The sequence below is a fragment of the Ostrinia nubilalis genome, chromosome 11, assembly GCF_963855985.1.
Source record: "Ostrinia nubilalis chromosome 11, ilOstNubi1.1, whole genome shotgun sequence".
Lineage (NCBI taxonomy): Eukaryota > Metazoa > Arthropoda > Insecta > Lepidoptera > Crambidae > Ostrinia > Ostrinia nubilalis.
The window spans coordinates 14839790-14858783 of record NC_087098.1 but is presented as its reverse complement, the minus strand read 5'-3'; the positions used below and the strand labels follow the sequence as shown (position 1 = coordinate 14858783).

General features: G+C 37.4%; 1 protein-coding gene across 1 annotated transcript in view; it reads left to right on the top strand.

Annotated features, from left to right (window-relative positions):
• The window catches only part of LOC135075942 (muscarinic acetylcholine receptor DM1), a 47651-nt gene extending 29182 nt beyond the window's left edge, over positions 1-18469 (top strand). The window contains exons 3-5 of the mRNA XM_063970390.1: positions 4134-4242; positions 17369-17544; positions 17624-18469. Coding sequence (XP_063826460.1) covers positions 4134-4242; positions 17369-17544; positions 17624-18413 — 1075 coding nt within the window. The 3' untranslated portion in view covers positions 18414-18469. The remainder of the gene's footprint in view (positions 1-4133; positions 4243-17368; positions 17545-17623) is intronic.
• The last annotated feature ends 525 nt before the right edge of the window (positions 18470-18994 follow it).

Genomic DNA, 18994 nt, shown 5'->3' with positions numbered 1-18994 from the left:
TGACGATCTCGATTGTCAAAATTAGTTTCGTGCTACCATTTCTCATACTAAGGCTGGGTTGCACTATCTTACTTTAACAAACGTCAAAAATCTATATTACTCCATACAAAAACATCGGTTACGGTTAAAGTTAGGTGGTGCAACTCAGCCTAAGCTCACTTTACGTCACGTTCACAGGGGCGCTAAATCTTTTGATTCGATTATGCAAACAATTCCAAGTAGAAAGTTTTCGTGCTAGAGGTACAGTGCTGTGTTCGCTGCCTGTTCTGTATTCTTTATACTCTTCTGATTAACCATTATTGTACTTAAACAGTGCCACCAACGTCAGAGGCCCAACTAGATATGTTGTGTAATCATTACGCCGTTATTTCGTTTTGTATGTCTTTTCATTGGGTTTTTATGGCGTTTCTGTGGCTTGGCTTGTGCTTTATTAATTTTAGTGGGCGCTCGTAATGGGATTGGATCTACTGTGATGATAGAGGAGATGGAAAATGTACTTTTTTTATTAATTTCTATGGCTTAACATTTTCACTCTGTACTACTGTAATAGTTTGTCTCACTAACGCCTGGTAATATAATCAGATGAAGATGAAGTAAATTTATGCAAAATAAAACATTAATTATTGTAACTTAAGCGGTCTGCTCGTTTGCCTCCTGTCGGTCCCATAAAAAAAAACAAACAGGATTATTTTGCAATTAATGAATTTTCTACATATTGTAGTACGAGTACATGTAGGTAGTTCTTATCTACTTGATTTTTACTCATGTAAATTAAGTTACTTTATTTTAAACACGTGATAATAGATCGAACTTTTGATCAAATATTTAGCATGACTTCTTGTATCCTGACAATCGACGCTCAAAATTAAATTAAAGCTGAAGCATAGAGTTAAATTGTCATTATGCTTTGCCTAATCAAGACACTTATGTTTCTCCTGTTCTCCTCTGTATTCTAAAATAAAGTCATAATCATAAACAGATTCAAGCCATGATATGGCCGTTCTAAATAACCAAATTCAATCTGTCGTGAATGAAGCTTCAGTTTTAATCAAGCTTTGAGCATCATTTCATTATCCTTCTCATACAACCCTCTAGGAAATGCACGGTTCTAAATAGATTTTCCATGCAGAACACTCCATCTCCCTCTAATTGGGACGCCGTCTCCCTCTAATTGGGACGATGCAATTGAGGCGTCGCAACCGAATCAATGCGTTCTAACTTCGTTTGTGCGAGTCTAACAAGATTTCAGGCTGGGCGTGGGTGATATTATAAGTTTAGCCCTTAACATAGTCAGTGCATGAGGTAGAGGTAGAGGTTTTTGTGATGTCAAACGTCAGCGAGACTTCAGATGTTCTTCAGACTTGTATGCTCATCATCATTTCAGCCATAGGACGTCCACTGCTGAACATAGGCCTCCCCCAATGCTTTCCATGTTGATCGATTGGTAGCAGCCTGCGTCCAGCGCTTCCCTGCTACCTTTACGATGTCGTCGGTCCACCTTGTAGGTGGACGTCCCACGCTGCGTTTTCCGGTACGCGGCCTCCATTCCAGAACCTTGCTGCCACATCGGCCGTCAGTTCTGCGTACTATGTGCCCTGCCCATTGCCACTTCAGCTTGCTAATCCGTCGGGCTATGTCAGCGACTTTAGTTCGTTTACGGATCTCCTCATTTCTGATTCGATCTCGCGAAGAAGCACCAAGCATAGCCCTCTCCATAGCACGCTGTGCAACTTTGAGCTTCTGTATAAGGCCTATAGTGAGAGGCCACGTTTCCGAGCCATAAGTGGTATTTGATTTTCCACACCCTCATTTGTCGTTTGTTCCCAGTTTCCCAGTTAGCAAATTGTCTGAAAAGAAATATGATTTGATTCAAACATTGAATCCTCCTCAGATCGAGTCATTTTGTAACGTTAAAACGCTTTTTAAAGTTTGACGTTATCGTTGTGACCTTCTTAGTAACTTTAGTAGAGATGAATAATAACGTATTTCCCAGAAGCGTGAATTTCAAGTAACCATATCTCAAGAACCTCCCACACACTATAATTCTCTGAAATGAAGTTTCAAGGGAAGTGGCTTACTGATTCAGTTTGTATGCAGCCTGATTCGATTGCCCGGGACAAACGCCGGGAAGGGCACATGTCAAAGTTATATTGCATTATGTAGACTCATGTTGCTGAGATGTTGTGGCTGATATCACAGAATAATATTCTTTGCACAGAAGAATTTCATAATTTGGTGCAATTAAGCTTGCCTCAGACACTCAGAGTCGAGCACCGTTTCGTCAGTTTCGTTTACATACTAGACAAATCCATTGCAAGCTAAAATTATACTCTTACCTATTACTAGAAAAGATTTAGCCTAGGCGCAGACCACCGATTTTTAGTTGGCCGATAGTTGTGCCCGATTTTAAATTGTATGAAGAATCGGCTAAATCAAATCGGTGTAATGTGCGCACTTCCATATATGCCCATACTGATCAACTGCCCGACTAAACTATCGGCCGACGAAAAATCGATGGTCTGCGCCTAGGCTTAAAACAATACACTGAAACTATTCAGTGACCGGTCACTGAGGGCTTAGTGTGAATTTACATCAAATGTTCTCACTAGTGAGCGCGTATAAAATGACATTAAATGTATGACGGATTGTACAGCGTTCCGCGTAAAAAAATGACATGAAATGAATTCCTTCCGCGTGTGTTTTTTTTTGTTTTCGATGCATACTCGGGGAGATGAATTCACATTTCTATTCTCCGATCTTTTAAATAAATACGTCACGAACTCACAATATTCTTGTGTGTTGTCAACACGTCATATAATCTTGAACAGACGAACAGACATCTTTACATGACTAATTTGTGTAATATTTACGTACGTAGTTCTTGCTTATTAACAATAATTGTGGGTTTTCGCTAACACAACCTTTGTTGATTGTCATTTTATAAACATACAAGAAATACCCAACTATTACTGATTTTGTAGTTCATTAAAACATTTAACCTTAACTAAAGAACGCTTGAGTCACCGATGTGGTTGTTGTCTTCTTTATTCTGCCTTAGGTACCTAATTATTTTACTGTAAATACCCAGTAAAATACAAACGGATGTGTTCGTGTAAACACGTAATTTTAAACGGGGATCATACACGTAATCTCTGACGTCATTATAATCATAGGCAGTTAGAGGTAAGATAGCCAGTTCCACCGTGGTTGAGGATTCCGGGTGAAGCTCGCTTCCACTTTCGGCCTGATCGTCACTTACCATCCGGTGAGATACAGGCCAAGAGCTTTCTCGTTGTGGATAAATAATAACATGATTCCAGCCACAGGACATCCACTGCTGAACATAGTCCTCCCCCAATTATTTCAATCTGTGACGTAATAATTAAATATTTGAAAACGTTTGCAGTCACACTAGGACTTGATTAAAACTGATACTTAACCACCGCTTAAATAAAAAAAAAAACAATTCGGAAAACGTCCGTCCTAGGTACTTGTAATAAAGTAATATTATATTTATTCATTTATTTTCTTAGGTTTACCAATAAATTATTACACTAATGCTTACAAAATATTAGAATATTCTTGTGTTGTCACAAAAAATCCATCTGCGATTTTTCAGCATGCATCCAGCATAATGCTGAGTGAGTAGTTTTTTGACATGCTAAATAACATTAAAGTTTTGGTATTCTAAATTAGAATGATACTGGTTTTCTGGTAAAATATCTCAGGTTTTCGACGATTTTACATTTTCATATTGTGTATAACACTATTTAAACAATATTAAAGTGTAAACGCATGAAAAAGTGTGGATATTTAATCTAAAACTGAATGAAATTTGACAGTTGATACGGATTTGGATAGTGTCAATCCTAGATGGGGCAGAGGACATCCACAACACCACAACAGTCTTCCATCGCGTTCGGTCTTGAGCTTCGCGTTTGTTTGCGTTGAATTGTTCATACAACATAAAAAATTATAAAACCAGATTTGTATGAAAATTAAAATAATTAAAATTATGATATCAATTTTCTGACTTCACCATACCATTTATATGCATATATTAACATGGGCTATTGTCGGCTCATATACCCATTTACCTAACACCCTGTATAATGAAACTTCCTTGTCCACAGCGATGAGACCCGCGAGATCGACGGGCGGGCGCGTTCCGAGTCCGGGGACACAGACTCTGTGTATCACGTCAGGGGAGCGCTGCACGACCCTCGGTGGAGAGACCACCAGGTAAGCTAATGTTCTAATGAACAGGCACAGATTTTTACTCAAGAATTCATTTCTACTATAGAAAAAAGAAAGAAAGAAAGAAATGGTCCTTATTGAACACAGTAAGCACAAATTATAAACAATAACAACACAAAACGAATATAGAAAATAGTGGGCCACTGTGTCTAATTGATCCCAGAGGTGAGCCCACAGTGAGGTCTTTTTTCAAGTCACATTTATTGTATATGTTAATGGTTTAAATCGTTTATTAAGAAATTAAATGTGTGTTTCTTTAAGAATATTTATTGGGCTTTCAAATAACACCAATATTGTTGGGGCACCATGATTGTGTCAGTAGAAACCGATGGGCCGAGTGGGCCGATTTTTGTGATGACCAGTATAGTTCGTGACATTCAAAGTGACCAAAAAGTTGACAGCACAACTTTATTCCGGTTGTAGTTGTAACACAAAGACATGTTGCGAACTTTTTGACTACTTTGAGTGTCACTAACTATTTGACGCTGACTGTACGTACATCTAGTTCTTTAGCTAGCTCGCAATTAAGAAAATAGTTGATAGGTACTTATCAATAATTTAATGAGCTACAACCTACAACCCTCTTAAAAAGGGGATCACCCGGTATCATCTTTTAAATAAAAAGAAATGTTGAAATCTGTTTATAAATTACGGAACTCCTTCTTTTTTTAAAGTCGGTAAATAAGAATAACAAAGAATGCGCGTTTCATAGAATATTCAACTCAAAACACAGGCATGCTTCAAACGTAGCTGCAGACAAGCAGACGTAGCGGCGAAATGTTCCCACATTTACATTCATTTACATTTCATATTAGGGCTGCGACAATATGGTACTGTTTCTAATTCTTTACTCTGCGACTTTCTCTATTATTTATTAGCTTTTGCCCGCGGCTTCACCCGCGTGAAATTGAGTTTGTTACAGATCGTCTTAAATTATAGCCTATATGTTATTCTGGGTTATAAAGAATAATACTGTAAAGTTTTATCAAAATCGGTTCAGTAGTTTTTGCGTGAAAGAGTAACAAACATCCAAACATCCAAACTTTCGCATTTATAATATTAGTAGGAAAATACGAGTTAATTAGACATTGGATGTTTTTGTATACAAAAATGAAATAAATTACAGCACTTAAAATCTAAATTTTATTAAGTATATTCTTTAAATAAGCATTTAAAAAATCTAATTATTAATGCTATCGTAAACAGTACTTATCGTTTCTCTACATTAGTCTACATAAACCTCCTCAAAGTCCGGTAACATTACTTTTTACTACAACTTCCATAACACTATACGTCTAAGTTCCCAAACTCCGTGACTGCCAGCCCTACCCCCCTAATTCGCCAAGTTCCGACGTTAAGTTCGGGCTCCGTCGGAATTGAATTTATTTCGCTTCACGAAGTCGCCCCGCACTTCCGCGAAATCTTCCTAATTGTGCACAAACTTTCAGAACTGCTGACATTGGTTGCAGTGCGTTTTTGTGCAACCAACTTACTTAAGGTCTATATGGAGTTGAATTGCCAAGATGAGTTTTGTTTGAGGTTAAATTGGAAGGATCATTAGGCGGTTATCACACTGCGCCGCGCTCCGCCGCGGAGCGCGTGATTTTCATATAAAAAATCACGCGCGCGGACGCGTTGTCAGTGTGAAGTGCCGCACGTGTTTTCTATACAAACTGAGGTACTTGCATACAATGATTAAATCTGTCGCCGGAGCGCGGCGCAGTGTGATAACCGCCTTAGATTCTCACTATTACGGGATTTGGCAACACACAAACACTTTTAAAAAGGTGAAAAGGTTTTTACCTTCCCGACGTTTCACGTTTCGTTTTAAGAGAGGAAAGTAGGTTTTAAATTTTGGTTTTAGACATTTAAGATCTTTTATGAAATGAGGCTATAATCTACAATCTACATGTCCAATTAAGTGTATTTATATACAGAAATTTTCGTATTATTTGATATTTTGTATAACATACCAGAAGAATCCAGAAGGTTCTCCTAACTAGTCCTAATCCTGATATCATAATATTTTTATGGAAGATTATGACATTACCACGGTAATACTATCTATACAGTATTCCAACTCGGCCATATTATTGAAATAAATGTCAACAGCCGCGCGGTACGTCACGGTATGACAACATGCGATAGGGCTGCTCACCTACAGTATCTACCCATTCTAATTACATCTGTCTACTTAGAATTTCTATCTACACTCGCGAGCAAAACTATGGAATCACTCACATGAAGTTGTTTCCACGCAAACTTGTGTACTAACGAATTTGTTAGTAACAAAAAAAGTGGCACCATTTTAAAGATTAAACTTTTATCTTTAAATTGATACCAAATTCATTTAAATCACACCAGCATTTAAAAAGATATCCCGGCTGATGTGAAGAAGTAACGAAAAAGACATGTATGAACTGTTTGATACGTCGCGAGTTGCGGCGTATTTACCCCCTATAAAAGCACGCGTTTTAAGATTTTTGCTTTCACACGTTGATTCATACACATCTCAGCTTCTTTTGACACTTTACCTGGGATTCTACACCTTCAGAAGCAGCACAAATCGTTGCACTATTGCAAGAAAGGCTCAGCCAGCGGGCTGTCGCACGTCAGCGCCACATAAGCCAGTCCTGGGTTTCGAAAGTTTCAAGACGCTTTCGGGAGACTAGTGGCTTTATCCCGAGACCAAGTTCTGAACAGCGCCGGTGCACATCGCAGAGGGAAGACCGTTTTTTCATGTCAACCTCTCTATGAAATCGTCATTTGACTGGAATCGATGTCCATCAAGAGCTCAGAAATGTTCGTAAGATAGCTGTTAGCGAGTGGACAGTTCGTCTAAGATATAAGCAATAGAATTTGACTCCAAAAAGGCCTGCCACAGGCTCGAAACTGACGGCAGGTCACCGATAAGCACCCTTTCAATTTGCTCGTACACATCTCGATGGGAAGGCGAGTAATGGAGGCGAGTTCTGTTCTCCGATGAATGCAAACTGTGTTTGCAGGGCAGCAGTCGAAGAGGTCGGGTTTATAGGCGGCCTGGGGAGCGATTTGTGCAGTGCTGGTTGGCTGAAACAGTGGCTTATGGGGGTGGCTTGCTCGACTTAACATCGAGATGTGTACGAGCAAATTGAAAGCGTGCTTATCGGTGACCTGCCGTCAGTTTCGAGCCTGTGGCAGGCCTTTTTGGAGTTAAATTCTATTGATTATGTCTTAGACAAACTGTCTACTCGCTAACAGCTATCCTACGAACATTTCTGAGCTCTTACTGGACGTCGATTCCAGTCAAATGACGATTTCATAGAGATGTTGACATGAAAAAACGGTCTTCCCTCTGCGATGTGCGCCGACGCTGTTCAGAACTTGGTCTCGGGATAAAGCCACCAGTCTCCCGAAAGCGTCTTAAAACTTTCGAAACCCAGGACTGGCTTATGTGGCGCTGACGTGCGACAGCCCGCTAGCTGAGGCCTTCTTGCAATAATGCAACGATTTGTGCTGCTTCTGAAGGTGTAGAATCCCAGGTAAAGTGTCAAAAGAAGCGGAGATGTGTATGAATCAACGTGTGAAAGCAAAAATCCGAAAACGCGTGCTTTTATAGGGGGTAAATAGGCCGCAACTCGCGACGTATCAAACAGTTCATACATGTCTTTTTCGTTACTTCTTCACATCAGCCGGGATATCTTTTTAAATACTGGTGTGATTTAAATGAATTTGGTATCAATTTAAAGATAAAAGTTTAATCTTTAAAATGGTGCCACTTTTTTTGTTCCTAACAAATTCGTTAGTACACAAGATCGCGTGGAAACAACTTCATGTAAGTGATTCCATACTTTTGCTCGCGAGTGTAGTTTTGTGATTGTATTTATTTTTTATTTAGACAAACAAAATACTTCGTGAATGGAATAGGATAAAAATGCGTGTAGTTTTGTGATTAGTAGATTTAATTAAAAAAAATATACTAAAATAATTTTGAATCTACTAATCATAATGAGTACTTTTAATGACCTGTTACTTTAATTTCAGGCGGGCGAAATCGTTGGCAAAAGCTGGTTTTATACAATATATAATTTTCATTTCAAATCAAACTGACTGAAAATCACCATTTCTGACAGTTAATGACTAGTTTTTGACAAATTTGACCGTAAATGACGGTCAGTCAAATTCAATCACCTTAGTCATTTTCAACACTAGGCCATCGACGTCCGTTCGGTACATTTGCGACACCCCTAATTTTTTCATCTCGACCGCGTCCCGAGATTTGAAATTCGAAGGAAAGCTCGCGTTTCGTCGGTTTATATGAAGTTACAATACTGTATGATATTATTACCGTGACATTACTGTCCTCTATTTATAAAGTAACCATAGCCAAAATACACTCCCAGCCATAATCAAGTTTAATACAAATTACGTACAAACTATTAACTTCATACTGCGTTAACTGCGTTTGCCGCAAACTATTATAAATAAATTAACGCTAATGGACGTGGCTTTTTGCCCAACAAAGGATAAAACATTTTTAAAATCAAATGCCCAGCCTTTTATGCTTTAATCGGATTAAAAACGAGGTACCTACCGTAGCTGAATGATCGCGAATAAAGTTTTTATCGTAATCCTACTAATATTCTAGATGCGAAAGTTTGTATGGATGTCTGGATTTCTAGATATTTGTTACTCTTTTACGAAAAACTACTGAACAGATGAAACTTTACAGTATTTTTGTTTACTTATAACCCAGAATAATATATAGGCTATAATTTATGATGATCTGTGACATACTAAATTTCAAGCAAAAGCTAGTTAATAATAATATGTTCAGTCCAGTCTAGTTTGTTTAAAAATACAAAACTGCCTTGAAATAAAATTACAAAGCAAAAATAATATTGGGAACAGTTATACCATTATGCGAGCTTATGAATATTGAAGAAAAAGATACGGTAATTTCATAGGCATAGGTAAAAAAAACCTATTTATTGTTTAAAAGTAAACAGACCAAAAACTGACATATTTATTTTTCAAATTGCCCATTAAGGCCGGGTAACAGAGAAAATGGCGAAAATGAGGTTTTCATTTTTCATTTTTGAGGTACTAAACAGTAAAATAAAAGGCTAAGATTTTTTTTGGGCATAGTTGAGGATATTTTCTAGGGCTATTAACGGATGGAAACACGATTTGATGAAGTTGACTCGATAGAATAAATTCCCAAAGTTACCTCTATTCGTTTTCTATGGTTTTATTTTTAAAATAAACGATTTGAGATTCTGAATCTTTTACTAAACTAAAGTTTAGAAATAACTTGAGGGCTTTTAACGGATGAAATTTTTATATTGCGTCTTATTTCAGTTACTATGTTAAAAAATGTGGAAAAAATCGCCCATGACGGCTTGGACAATCTCAATCAGTCGCGCGGTGGCGCTTACGGAGGACGGACGCGTGCCAGTTTTTTGGCCGTGACAGTTCTCGATTTGTCAATATTTTTGACAATGATGACTTTGATGAGTCACAGTATAATAATACCAGTGTTACTGGAGAAAGCTAAAATTTTTGATAATTAAGAATTCTGAATTTTGTCTACCTATTGAAATTTAAATCGTTGGCATCCTTTTAAACTAAGACTCTACTCATGATACATTCCTCAAATATGAGACAAAACCAATGAGTTAAAATTACATTTTAATAGTACCTACATACAATCGTCTTCACTCTTTAGAAGAGCACACTGACACAAATAAATAAAAAAAAATTAGGTCAGTGGGTCAAATATAGGGGCAGCTGCACGTCACTGAAAGACGATTCTGTTTACTCGGCATCTGGGCTGAAAAACATGAATCCTTGCTTACAGATGCAGATGTAAATAGAGTTATAATTGGACAAATTTTACATGAAATGTTTAACAGAACTCAGTTAAAAGACACATACATGGAATACCAATAAGGTTGCGGAGGGAAAGCTACCTATTATAAACTAGCGGCCGCCCGCGACTTCGTTCGCGTGGACCTCGTTTTACCCCCGTTAGATATGATGTTTTACCTCATTTTACCCATGTTGATAGATGGCGTTTCACGGTTTCCCCCGAATGAATATTTACGAACGTCATACCGTAGTTTGTCCAGTGCTGTAGATTTTAACCAATGACGATAGATGGCGCTTTTAGACACGTCTTATTTATTTATTGAAATTTATTTGCCACATATCGTCATAATGTTAATCTGGGTTATAAACAATAATACTGTAAAGTTTCAACAAAATCCGTTCAGTAGTTTTTGCGTGAAAGAGTAACAAACATCCAGACATCATGACATCCAGACATCCAAACTAATATTTACTATTTAGCATTTACTTACAGTAAATATTAGTTTGGATCGTGAAATATTTAAAATAAAAAAAAGAATAAAACAAAATAGGGTTTCAAATTACCTATCTATAATCTAATATTATAAAGAGGTAAAGTTTGTGTGTTTGTATATTTGTTAAATTGTAAGAGGTTATCTCGGGATCTACTGAACTGATTTTAAAAAATCTTTCACCAATAGAAAGCCACATTATATCTGAGTGTAATAAGTTATATAAAAACCAAAAAATTCCACGCGGGCGAAGCGGCGGGCGGAAAGCTAGTTTATTTATAATTATGTAAGAGCATAATTATTAAAGTCGAAGTCAAACATTCTTTATTTGTGTGGACCTATATTAACGAGAGATTACAAGGCGTCAAATATTTCAAGAAAAAAATTAAAAACTATTATAAAGCTAAATTTTGCTCTCATGGAGCCTTTACCTACTCTGACAAATTAAGACTTAGAGAAGAAACTAATAATAAAACTATTTAACTGTCCTGCAATGAAAAGCTTGATCGGATACAACACCTCAAGTTATTTCAGAACTTGATTTCATTAAAAGACTCCGAATATCAAATCGCTTAGGTATCTAAAGTCAAACGATTCTGAAATGTCAAGTGGACTAATGAATAACCCATTAAGATAGTAGCGCCCTCCTGTCAATGACATACCTGGAACGATAGAGTTTTGAATAACTAATAAAAATGCTTTGTCCTAAATGACTGACGGATATCGTAGAGACCTGAAAGTTGGTAAGAAAAGATTTTCCGAAATGGGGTCATGAAATGAAGGGGGTGAAAAAAGGGGGCAAAGTTTGTATGGGACAAAGTGATTCCTTGGTTCAATCTACTTGAAATTTAGTTTAACAATACCTTAATATAATTCATGAAAGACGTGTGGAATGGGTAGAAAGTAATTTTGGCAGTCATTTTCTTCGAAGTTGATATCAATACTACTTAGTGCCTTTGATTTAATTACTTTTTATTTTTACAAGTGTTTGAAAACTCCATTTCAGATTGTGTTCAATGTCAAGTGAAATCTCAAATTGAAATGTCTCAATCTCAATGAGGAGACTCTGTATTTATTCCTAGAATTCCCCAAACACCGTCAAATTACCCTTTCGAATTCAAGACAGTGCAGTTTCCCATCAGTCTGCTTCGTAATGACTATAAACAAAGCTCAAAGTCAAACTCTAGGGACCTCTGCTTAAACTCCCATGAGTGCACAGAGGTACGCAGGTAACCGCGTGTGATGCTTATAGCAATTTTCGATAGGTACAGAACCCCGTACATACGTCATACATATTATAGAAAGAAAACACCCAGACCAATACAAACAAATATGTTTCTGCAATTTTAGTATGATATTTTTATTTATTAATAAACAAAGAGACTGAACAAAATTGATGCGTACCTATACTGATTAATGTTATTAACCACATGCAAAGCTTCGTGAATTGCAACAACTATAATTAAATTTATTATCCAAGCTCTAAATAATCGCTACTAAGAGTAACTTATCATAAAAAAAAATCCAATCGCTCAAGCTCCCAAGGGCCTACCGATAGGTCGGGTGACGTAATCTTGAAATTCTTTAAGCCGGCGCAGAACTTCCAGAAGGTCGGGCGACGCCACGGCCACTTTGAACAGTGTTTACTTCTGCCGTTATATTTTATATTTATTCGATTCTAGAATATATTCCCAAAAAGTCTGAAAGGTGTTTTAATTTGTATCACTTGGATATGATTTCTATTAGAAAGTGTTGTGAGTGTGACGCTTGAACCCAAGTAACATTTTACTCCATTTAAGAGTTCACTAGTCGTTCACATGTACTCCACAAGCTGTGTATGTCAGCTGTATACGAGCTGTATAGCTTGCTATAATGCTTTTATAGAACCAGTTTGGGCACAAATTAGACAGCCTTAAGTTCACTATGGCTGTACATTAGCAGTATAATAGCATTATAATAGCAGTTTAAGTAGTAACATCGGACTTAAGGCTGACTTACGGCACTATATGGGACGCAGTGTGAACCATACAACGTACGTGAGTGTAATAAAGAGTAACAAGTGGCTAAATGCACAGCTTTCAAAGTTATAAAGTCCGACAAAAGTACTCCAATGCTACATAAAGTTCACGTGTGTCCTAAATTATTTCCACATTTTAATATTAGTTTGGTATTTGTACGTGAGTGCCAAGAGGGAAACAACTCGGGCGGATAATCATTTATGCAAATAATAACACGGGTTTTAAATACTTAATAATGTTAATGCCATTGGGAATGCAACTTTATCGTGAAATGTATACATATTTACAGCTAAAATATTTACGCGCCTCTGTAAAAACGCGATATTCATTTTAAAATATTTAAATCTGGCTGAGAGGAAATCTACAATTTGCAAATTACGGTAATTAATTATAACATGAAACCAAAACTCAATCGCTCTATCTGCGAATTTTGTAATAAATCTGCATTAATTTTGGAGATTTATTTGGTAAATATTTTAGGTTATGTAGAACAAAATGGTGGAAATGAAATACGGCTATGTGAACTGTTATAACTTCGATTTAATGCGGTGAGCGTATATTAGGTTCACATGTGTTCTGTTAGAATGCTGTTATCTATATGAAGTTCCACATTTGTACCACTACAGCGCTAATTTCTATAAATTTATTCTAATGTGAACTTATGTACAGCTTTAAGATGTACCTAGTTCAGGTCAATTGTGTATCTTTAATTCTTTCAAATACTGAAATTTTAGAGATCCGCAATAAAAATTATTAATGTCCGTTAAATCGCCTAGCCCAGCTACTAATAGTCAAGTATGAGTACCTAAAGCATCAGACGGTAGTGTTCCCGGTTTAAATTCGTTTATTATGCCTGACAATTTATTCAAAGCGGAATGAGGAATACGATTTTCAATAGCCCATGTTCTTATTTTTTTGCAAAAGGTTAAATAAATAATTGTCCAAATCAAAATTGTATTCACTATCACTAGAACTGCAATCATCACACTCTGATATCTGTATATTTTGAAGGGAACTTTCAGGTTCAGGCATAATATTTTCCTCTGCATCATGTACAGAACCACCATGAACAACTAAAAACAGGCTTGGGGAAAAGTGTAATAGAATATCACATTCACATTCATGTTCAGCTTAAAGCAAATAAGAGTAGTACTTGTGGACAAATAAACTGCTATTGATGTTAATGGACAACACATATAGTCCTTTTAACAGCCTACAGTGCACATGCGAACCATTGAAACACTTTTGTACAGATAGTAAAAAAAGGTTATTTAATTATCACAAACAAGTCCTACTACAGCTACTAGCTGTATAACAGTCTAAAACAAGTAAACATAACAGCCTTTGGCTTTATAAATGACCACGTGTGTTCTATTAAAATGCTAGCTCTATAACATCGTACAAGTAGGCCGTTAAACAGCGATTGCCGTATCAGACGGCTGACTAAAGGATAGTTGTTAGAGTATTATAACACCAACAATCGTATAAAAGTATAACTCTACACTAGTCTACACTCCTATAAGTCCCTTAGACAGGTATAGGTGTAATTAATTGCAATAATACAGCTTATACATCACGAGTGAACTGTACTAATGCTTTAAGTACACATTGGAACTAAATGTGAACTCTTAAATGGAGTAAAATGCTACTTGGGAAGGGAAGGAAGTCAACCTAACCTAACCAACTGCGTATTTCTATACTGTGTAGCTGGAAATTGTGGCGGGAGCTCTTTGACGCGCTGTTTTCGGCGAAGAATTGCGCGCGCAGATTTTGACAGCGCGAAATACCTACTTTAGAAGAAATACCAAGCCTTAACAACAACTTATTGTCTTTCAGCCGGTCAACGACCTGAAAAATCAGGAAAAAAAATTACGACAACGGCCTATATATGTAGTATGGTAGGTTTTTACTTCTAGGCCATTCACCCCGTCTTGGGTTTGACAAGTAGGTATTATAGTAGCGAGGTACCTCTGACATAGCGGAAGTCATACATGAAGCCATAGAGAAAACATTTTTAACAAGTTACGTTCAGGCTACGCACGTGATTACATTGTACTTGTACGAGTACTTACCCATTACATCATTATCTGTTGGTTTTTTGTGTTGGATTTTATGAAATTATTTATGATCACGTTTTTCTAAATGTTCATCAAATAATTCTTATGCGTTGAAGGAGAGAATTATATTCCCATTAACACCTTTGCTTCCAATAAAGTGTAATAAATAAAATATTAGTTTTAGTGTATCGATTCTTCCAAATAATTCGATCAAATTAGTCGCCATTTTTAAAATGGGATTGGTTGAAAATAATAGGATTACCTGGATAATTCTGCATTTTAACAAAAAGCTCGAATGAATGATGTGCAGAATTCAATTCTTTGATAAAAATCCATTGTTGGTCTGACATTCTAAATATTTGATTCATCCAATAACACGCTTATATCTTTGTTCAAGTTTGCATCGATTTGGTGCGCTTTATTAAACCTACAAACTTCTCTTTTACGAGGCACTCGTATTTGTTTTCCTGAACGAAAGTCCGGACTCTCCCTTAAATCAAATTATCAAAATGCGTATGTGCCGTTTGCTTCCGTCGTATAAAAAGGTTTTTCTTCTGTTTGTCCACGTTGTTTTAGGACTCTTATTAGAGTCGTAAGTAATGGACCCACTTTGGGTTATTAAGAGAAATTGGGGTTCCTTTGCAAATGTGTCCCTTTTTCCTGACATATCCAAGTTGTGTTGTGATGCGGACTGCGGAGAGACGAAGTTTGATGAACTTTTGACAAACATGTAAAATCTTTGGATATCTTTACACTTTAAACGCAGCGTGGAACGTCCACCCGTGGACCGACGACATCATAAAGGTAGCAGGAAGGCGCTGGACGCAGGCGGCTACCAACCGGGCAACATGAAAAGCATTGGGGGAGGCCTATGTTCAGCAGTGGATGTCCTATGGCTGAGCATCATCTCACTTACTCATCTCATTTACACTTCTGCTTTAGTCTTACAATATACCTGTAAATCGTGAAACGTGTGGGGGTCAGTGTATTCTGTTTAACAGGTATTCTCATGTATGTACCTAAAAATGTTGTAAGTCACACGTAATACACAAGGTTAGATAATATTTGAAGTACGAGTACCTTCTTACTTCGGTTAAGGTCAAACTATGAAATTTCAATAGACTATTATGCTAAAAGTCACTACAGCTTAAAATCGAGAATTTATGATTGGCCTAAATATTAAAATTCAACCCATCACATATTTGAGTCTAGGTATGTTTGAGCTTGAAATGAGTTTCAAGCATTGAATCATGCGAGCCTACCTTTTATCTAGTTAAATGGATATCACCACATTTTCAACACTATGCATATAAAATAGGGTTAAAATGAATGGATTTTACCACTTTCCTGGTTCAATAGGAACAATGGCAATTGAAATCTAATTCGCATTCGAAATCACGCAAATGTATGAGAATTTCCATACGATATGTGAAAATTCGTACGCGAATTGAAACTTTAATGCTTTAAAATACGGCTTTAGGCAAAAGGTTTATAGCTTTAGGATTCGCCAGTGATAAATAAGTATGAGCACTTCGGAAAATTAGACTGATTTTCGTTTCATTTGTTACCTATACAGGTGTCCCAAAAACAATGCATAACCTTACAACTGTCGACTGGCCTCCTCAAGATCTCTATAATGTCAAAATTTTGACCTTAGTAAAAATATCACAGAAAAAAGATTTTTATTTTTAGAAAATGGCCATCTGTGATTATTTTTTCTCGTGAAATTCAACAAAATAGTTCCAAAGCATTGAAAAAAGATGAAAAAGAAGAAAAGAAAAATGTGTGTGTCAATTTTCTAAAAAATACAAAAAACTTAAGAATCTCGAAAACCGTGATATTTTTACCTGGCCAAATTTTTTTAATCACAGAAACCATCCATTGTGAGGCTTATCGATAGTTACAAGGTTATCCATTGTTTTTGGGACATCCTGTATGTAGATGGTTTATGGAACGAACATAGTGTAATACAAAATTAAATGATTCTAATGAAAATTTCCAGTAATGTAGTCAGTCTAACGAGGTCCAATGAAAAGCATTTCCGAATTGCGCTTGCATGATAAATACACGACGCTGTTCAAAATTTCGATGCATTCGCGAATGCAGCCAAAGCAAATGTAAAGCCAAATCCGACCAAATCTTTTCCGGCGACTCTAAATCAACAGGGATAAGGTCGATTTCTAAACCATGGAATACAGGCAGGAATATTTCGGTTGTGGCCAAATCTGGAAGGGTGCCAATCGAGCCTGTATATTGGGTTATTTGGCGCACAGTGTCAAAACCGGTTAGCAAAGGCAATGTGGAATCTTTATTTTATAGTTGCATGCATAATTTCATTAATATTCATTTGATAGAAATTGAAATGGAGATAGAGTTAAACTAACGAATACCAATTTAAAAAAACAGGTAGATGTTATAACGTAAAGCGGCTTGATTTTGAAGCTTTCACGGATTATGCAACGAAAAATAAATGATGTTAGTATTTTAAATATACATCTGTGAATTTGAAGACCAAAACTGTAGTGTAGAATCAGGGATTGTGTACCTACTACAAAATCTTGTAGTCTAGAAATTACCGATTCTTGAAATTAAATGCAATCTAATCAATCGTGAATCACTTATTTCAATGTTTTCATTATGAACGCCATCTGTATGATTTTTTCTACAAATATTTATAAATACACCTTGTTCACAGTCAAGTTCCTCTCGACGCCCCAAGCGCGGCTGGCCCGCCGTGAGGGCGTGGTGCGTGGCGTGGTGGCACTCCGGCAGGGAGGACCAGGAGGACACCGAGCCGGAGGAGGAGCCCTCCGACCCGGGGTATGCCACGCCCGTGTCTGTGGAGACGCCGCTGCAGAGCTCTGTATCCAGGTAAGTGTCCAGTCTACTTATAAGCACTTAAAATGGGCTCCAAACATCTTTATATCCATATCAAATGCATTGTCTCCAGATGTACGTCGTTAAACGTCATCAGGGATCCATACGCCACGCGCGGCGGCTCCGGCGGCTCCACAGGTCCTGACGGAGGAACTTCCCCCCTCCGTAGAACCTACGACCCTCCCCCTGGCAGCATCCCAGCTGCCCGGGACAGCCGGTCCCTCCCACCAAACACAAGAATCAACTCTACTACCTCACCAGCACCAAAATCTGCCTCTGCCGACTCTGTCTACACCATCGTCATACGCCTACCTGACGCGGACTCTGACAGAGCGACAATCAAAATGATCACCGAAGAATCACCACCCACCAACACGAGAACGCACTATCGACCGCCTACGAGGGGTGATTCAGAACTGAATCTCCACCCAGCCGGTCACCCAGCGCTCACGAGAAGGACGTCTCACATACAAGACGTGAGAATACCTTTAAATGCAAAGATTATCCCGAAACAGCTAGCTGGGAAGGGGATAACCTCGAAACAGCCGAAGAAGAAGAAAACGCAAGAGAAGAAACAGGAAACGAAAGCAGCGAAAACGCTTTCAGCTATTCTCCTATCTTTTATTATAACTTGGACGCCTTATAACATTCTGGTGCTCTTGAAACCTTTGACGGCGTGCACGAGGTGCATACCTGACGAGCTCTGGTCTTTCTTTTATGCTCTGTGCTATATCAACTCCACGATAAACCCTGTATGTTACGCTCTGTGTAACGCCACGTTCAGAAGAACATACGTTAGGATCTTGACTTGTAAATGGCACAACAGAAATAGAGAAGCGATGACTAGAGGTGTGTACAATTAATTTGATAGGAAAACTTGGTTTTTGAGCTTCATGGTGTATTTGGTGCGTAGGTTATCTGAGGGGTATGGGGTGCGATGTGAACTTTAGTGATGCCAAAATGAAGATTGCCCAATTTTGGTATCTAAGATGCTTCGATAGTACCGAGTTGATACACCTTCAACCAGCCTGGGTTACCAACTCTAAAGATTAAAGTAGAAAACTTACAATACCTCTATATTTTTCACATAACCAGTAATACTCAAAACTCCACTGTATGAACTCGGTACTTTTCATGTGTCTACTAAAGTTAACTTTAAACATTTTCTAAAAGTGAACTAAAATTTTAACTAAATGTATTGTGGTAAAACCTGTGAAATGTCTGTTCGTTGTTTTCCCCACTAAAAGCAATCACGAAGCTTTTCGTTTCCATAGTGAGTTAATCATCCCGTCCATTCGTAGTGGTATCATTTATAGATTTCGCGTTTTGTGATATTCTTGTGTTAGAAGAATTCTACGTTGACGATTCCAATTTCTGATATTTTAAGTCTTCTGTTTTAAGAAGAGATATATTAAATCGCGAAGGGTTAATTGACCTTATAAAT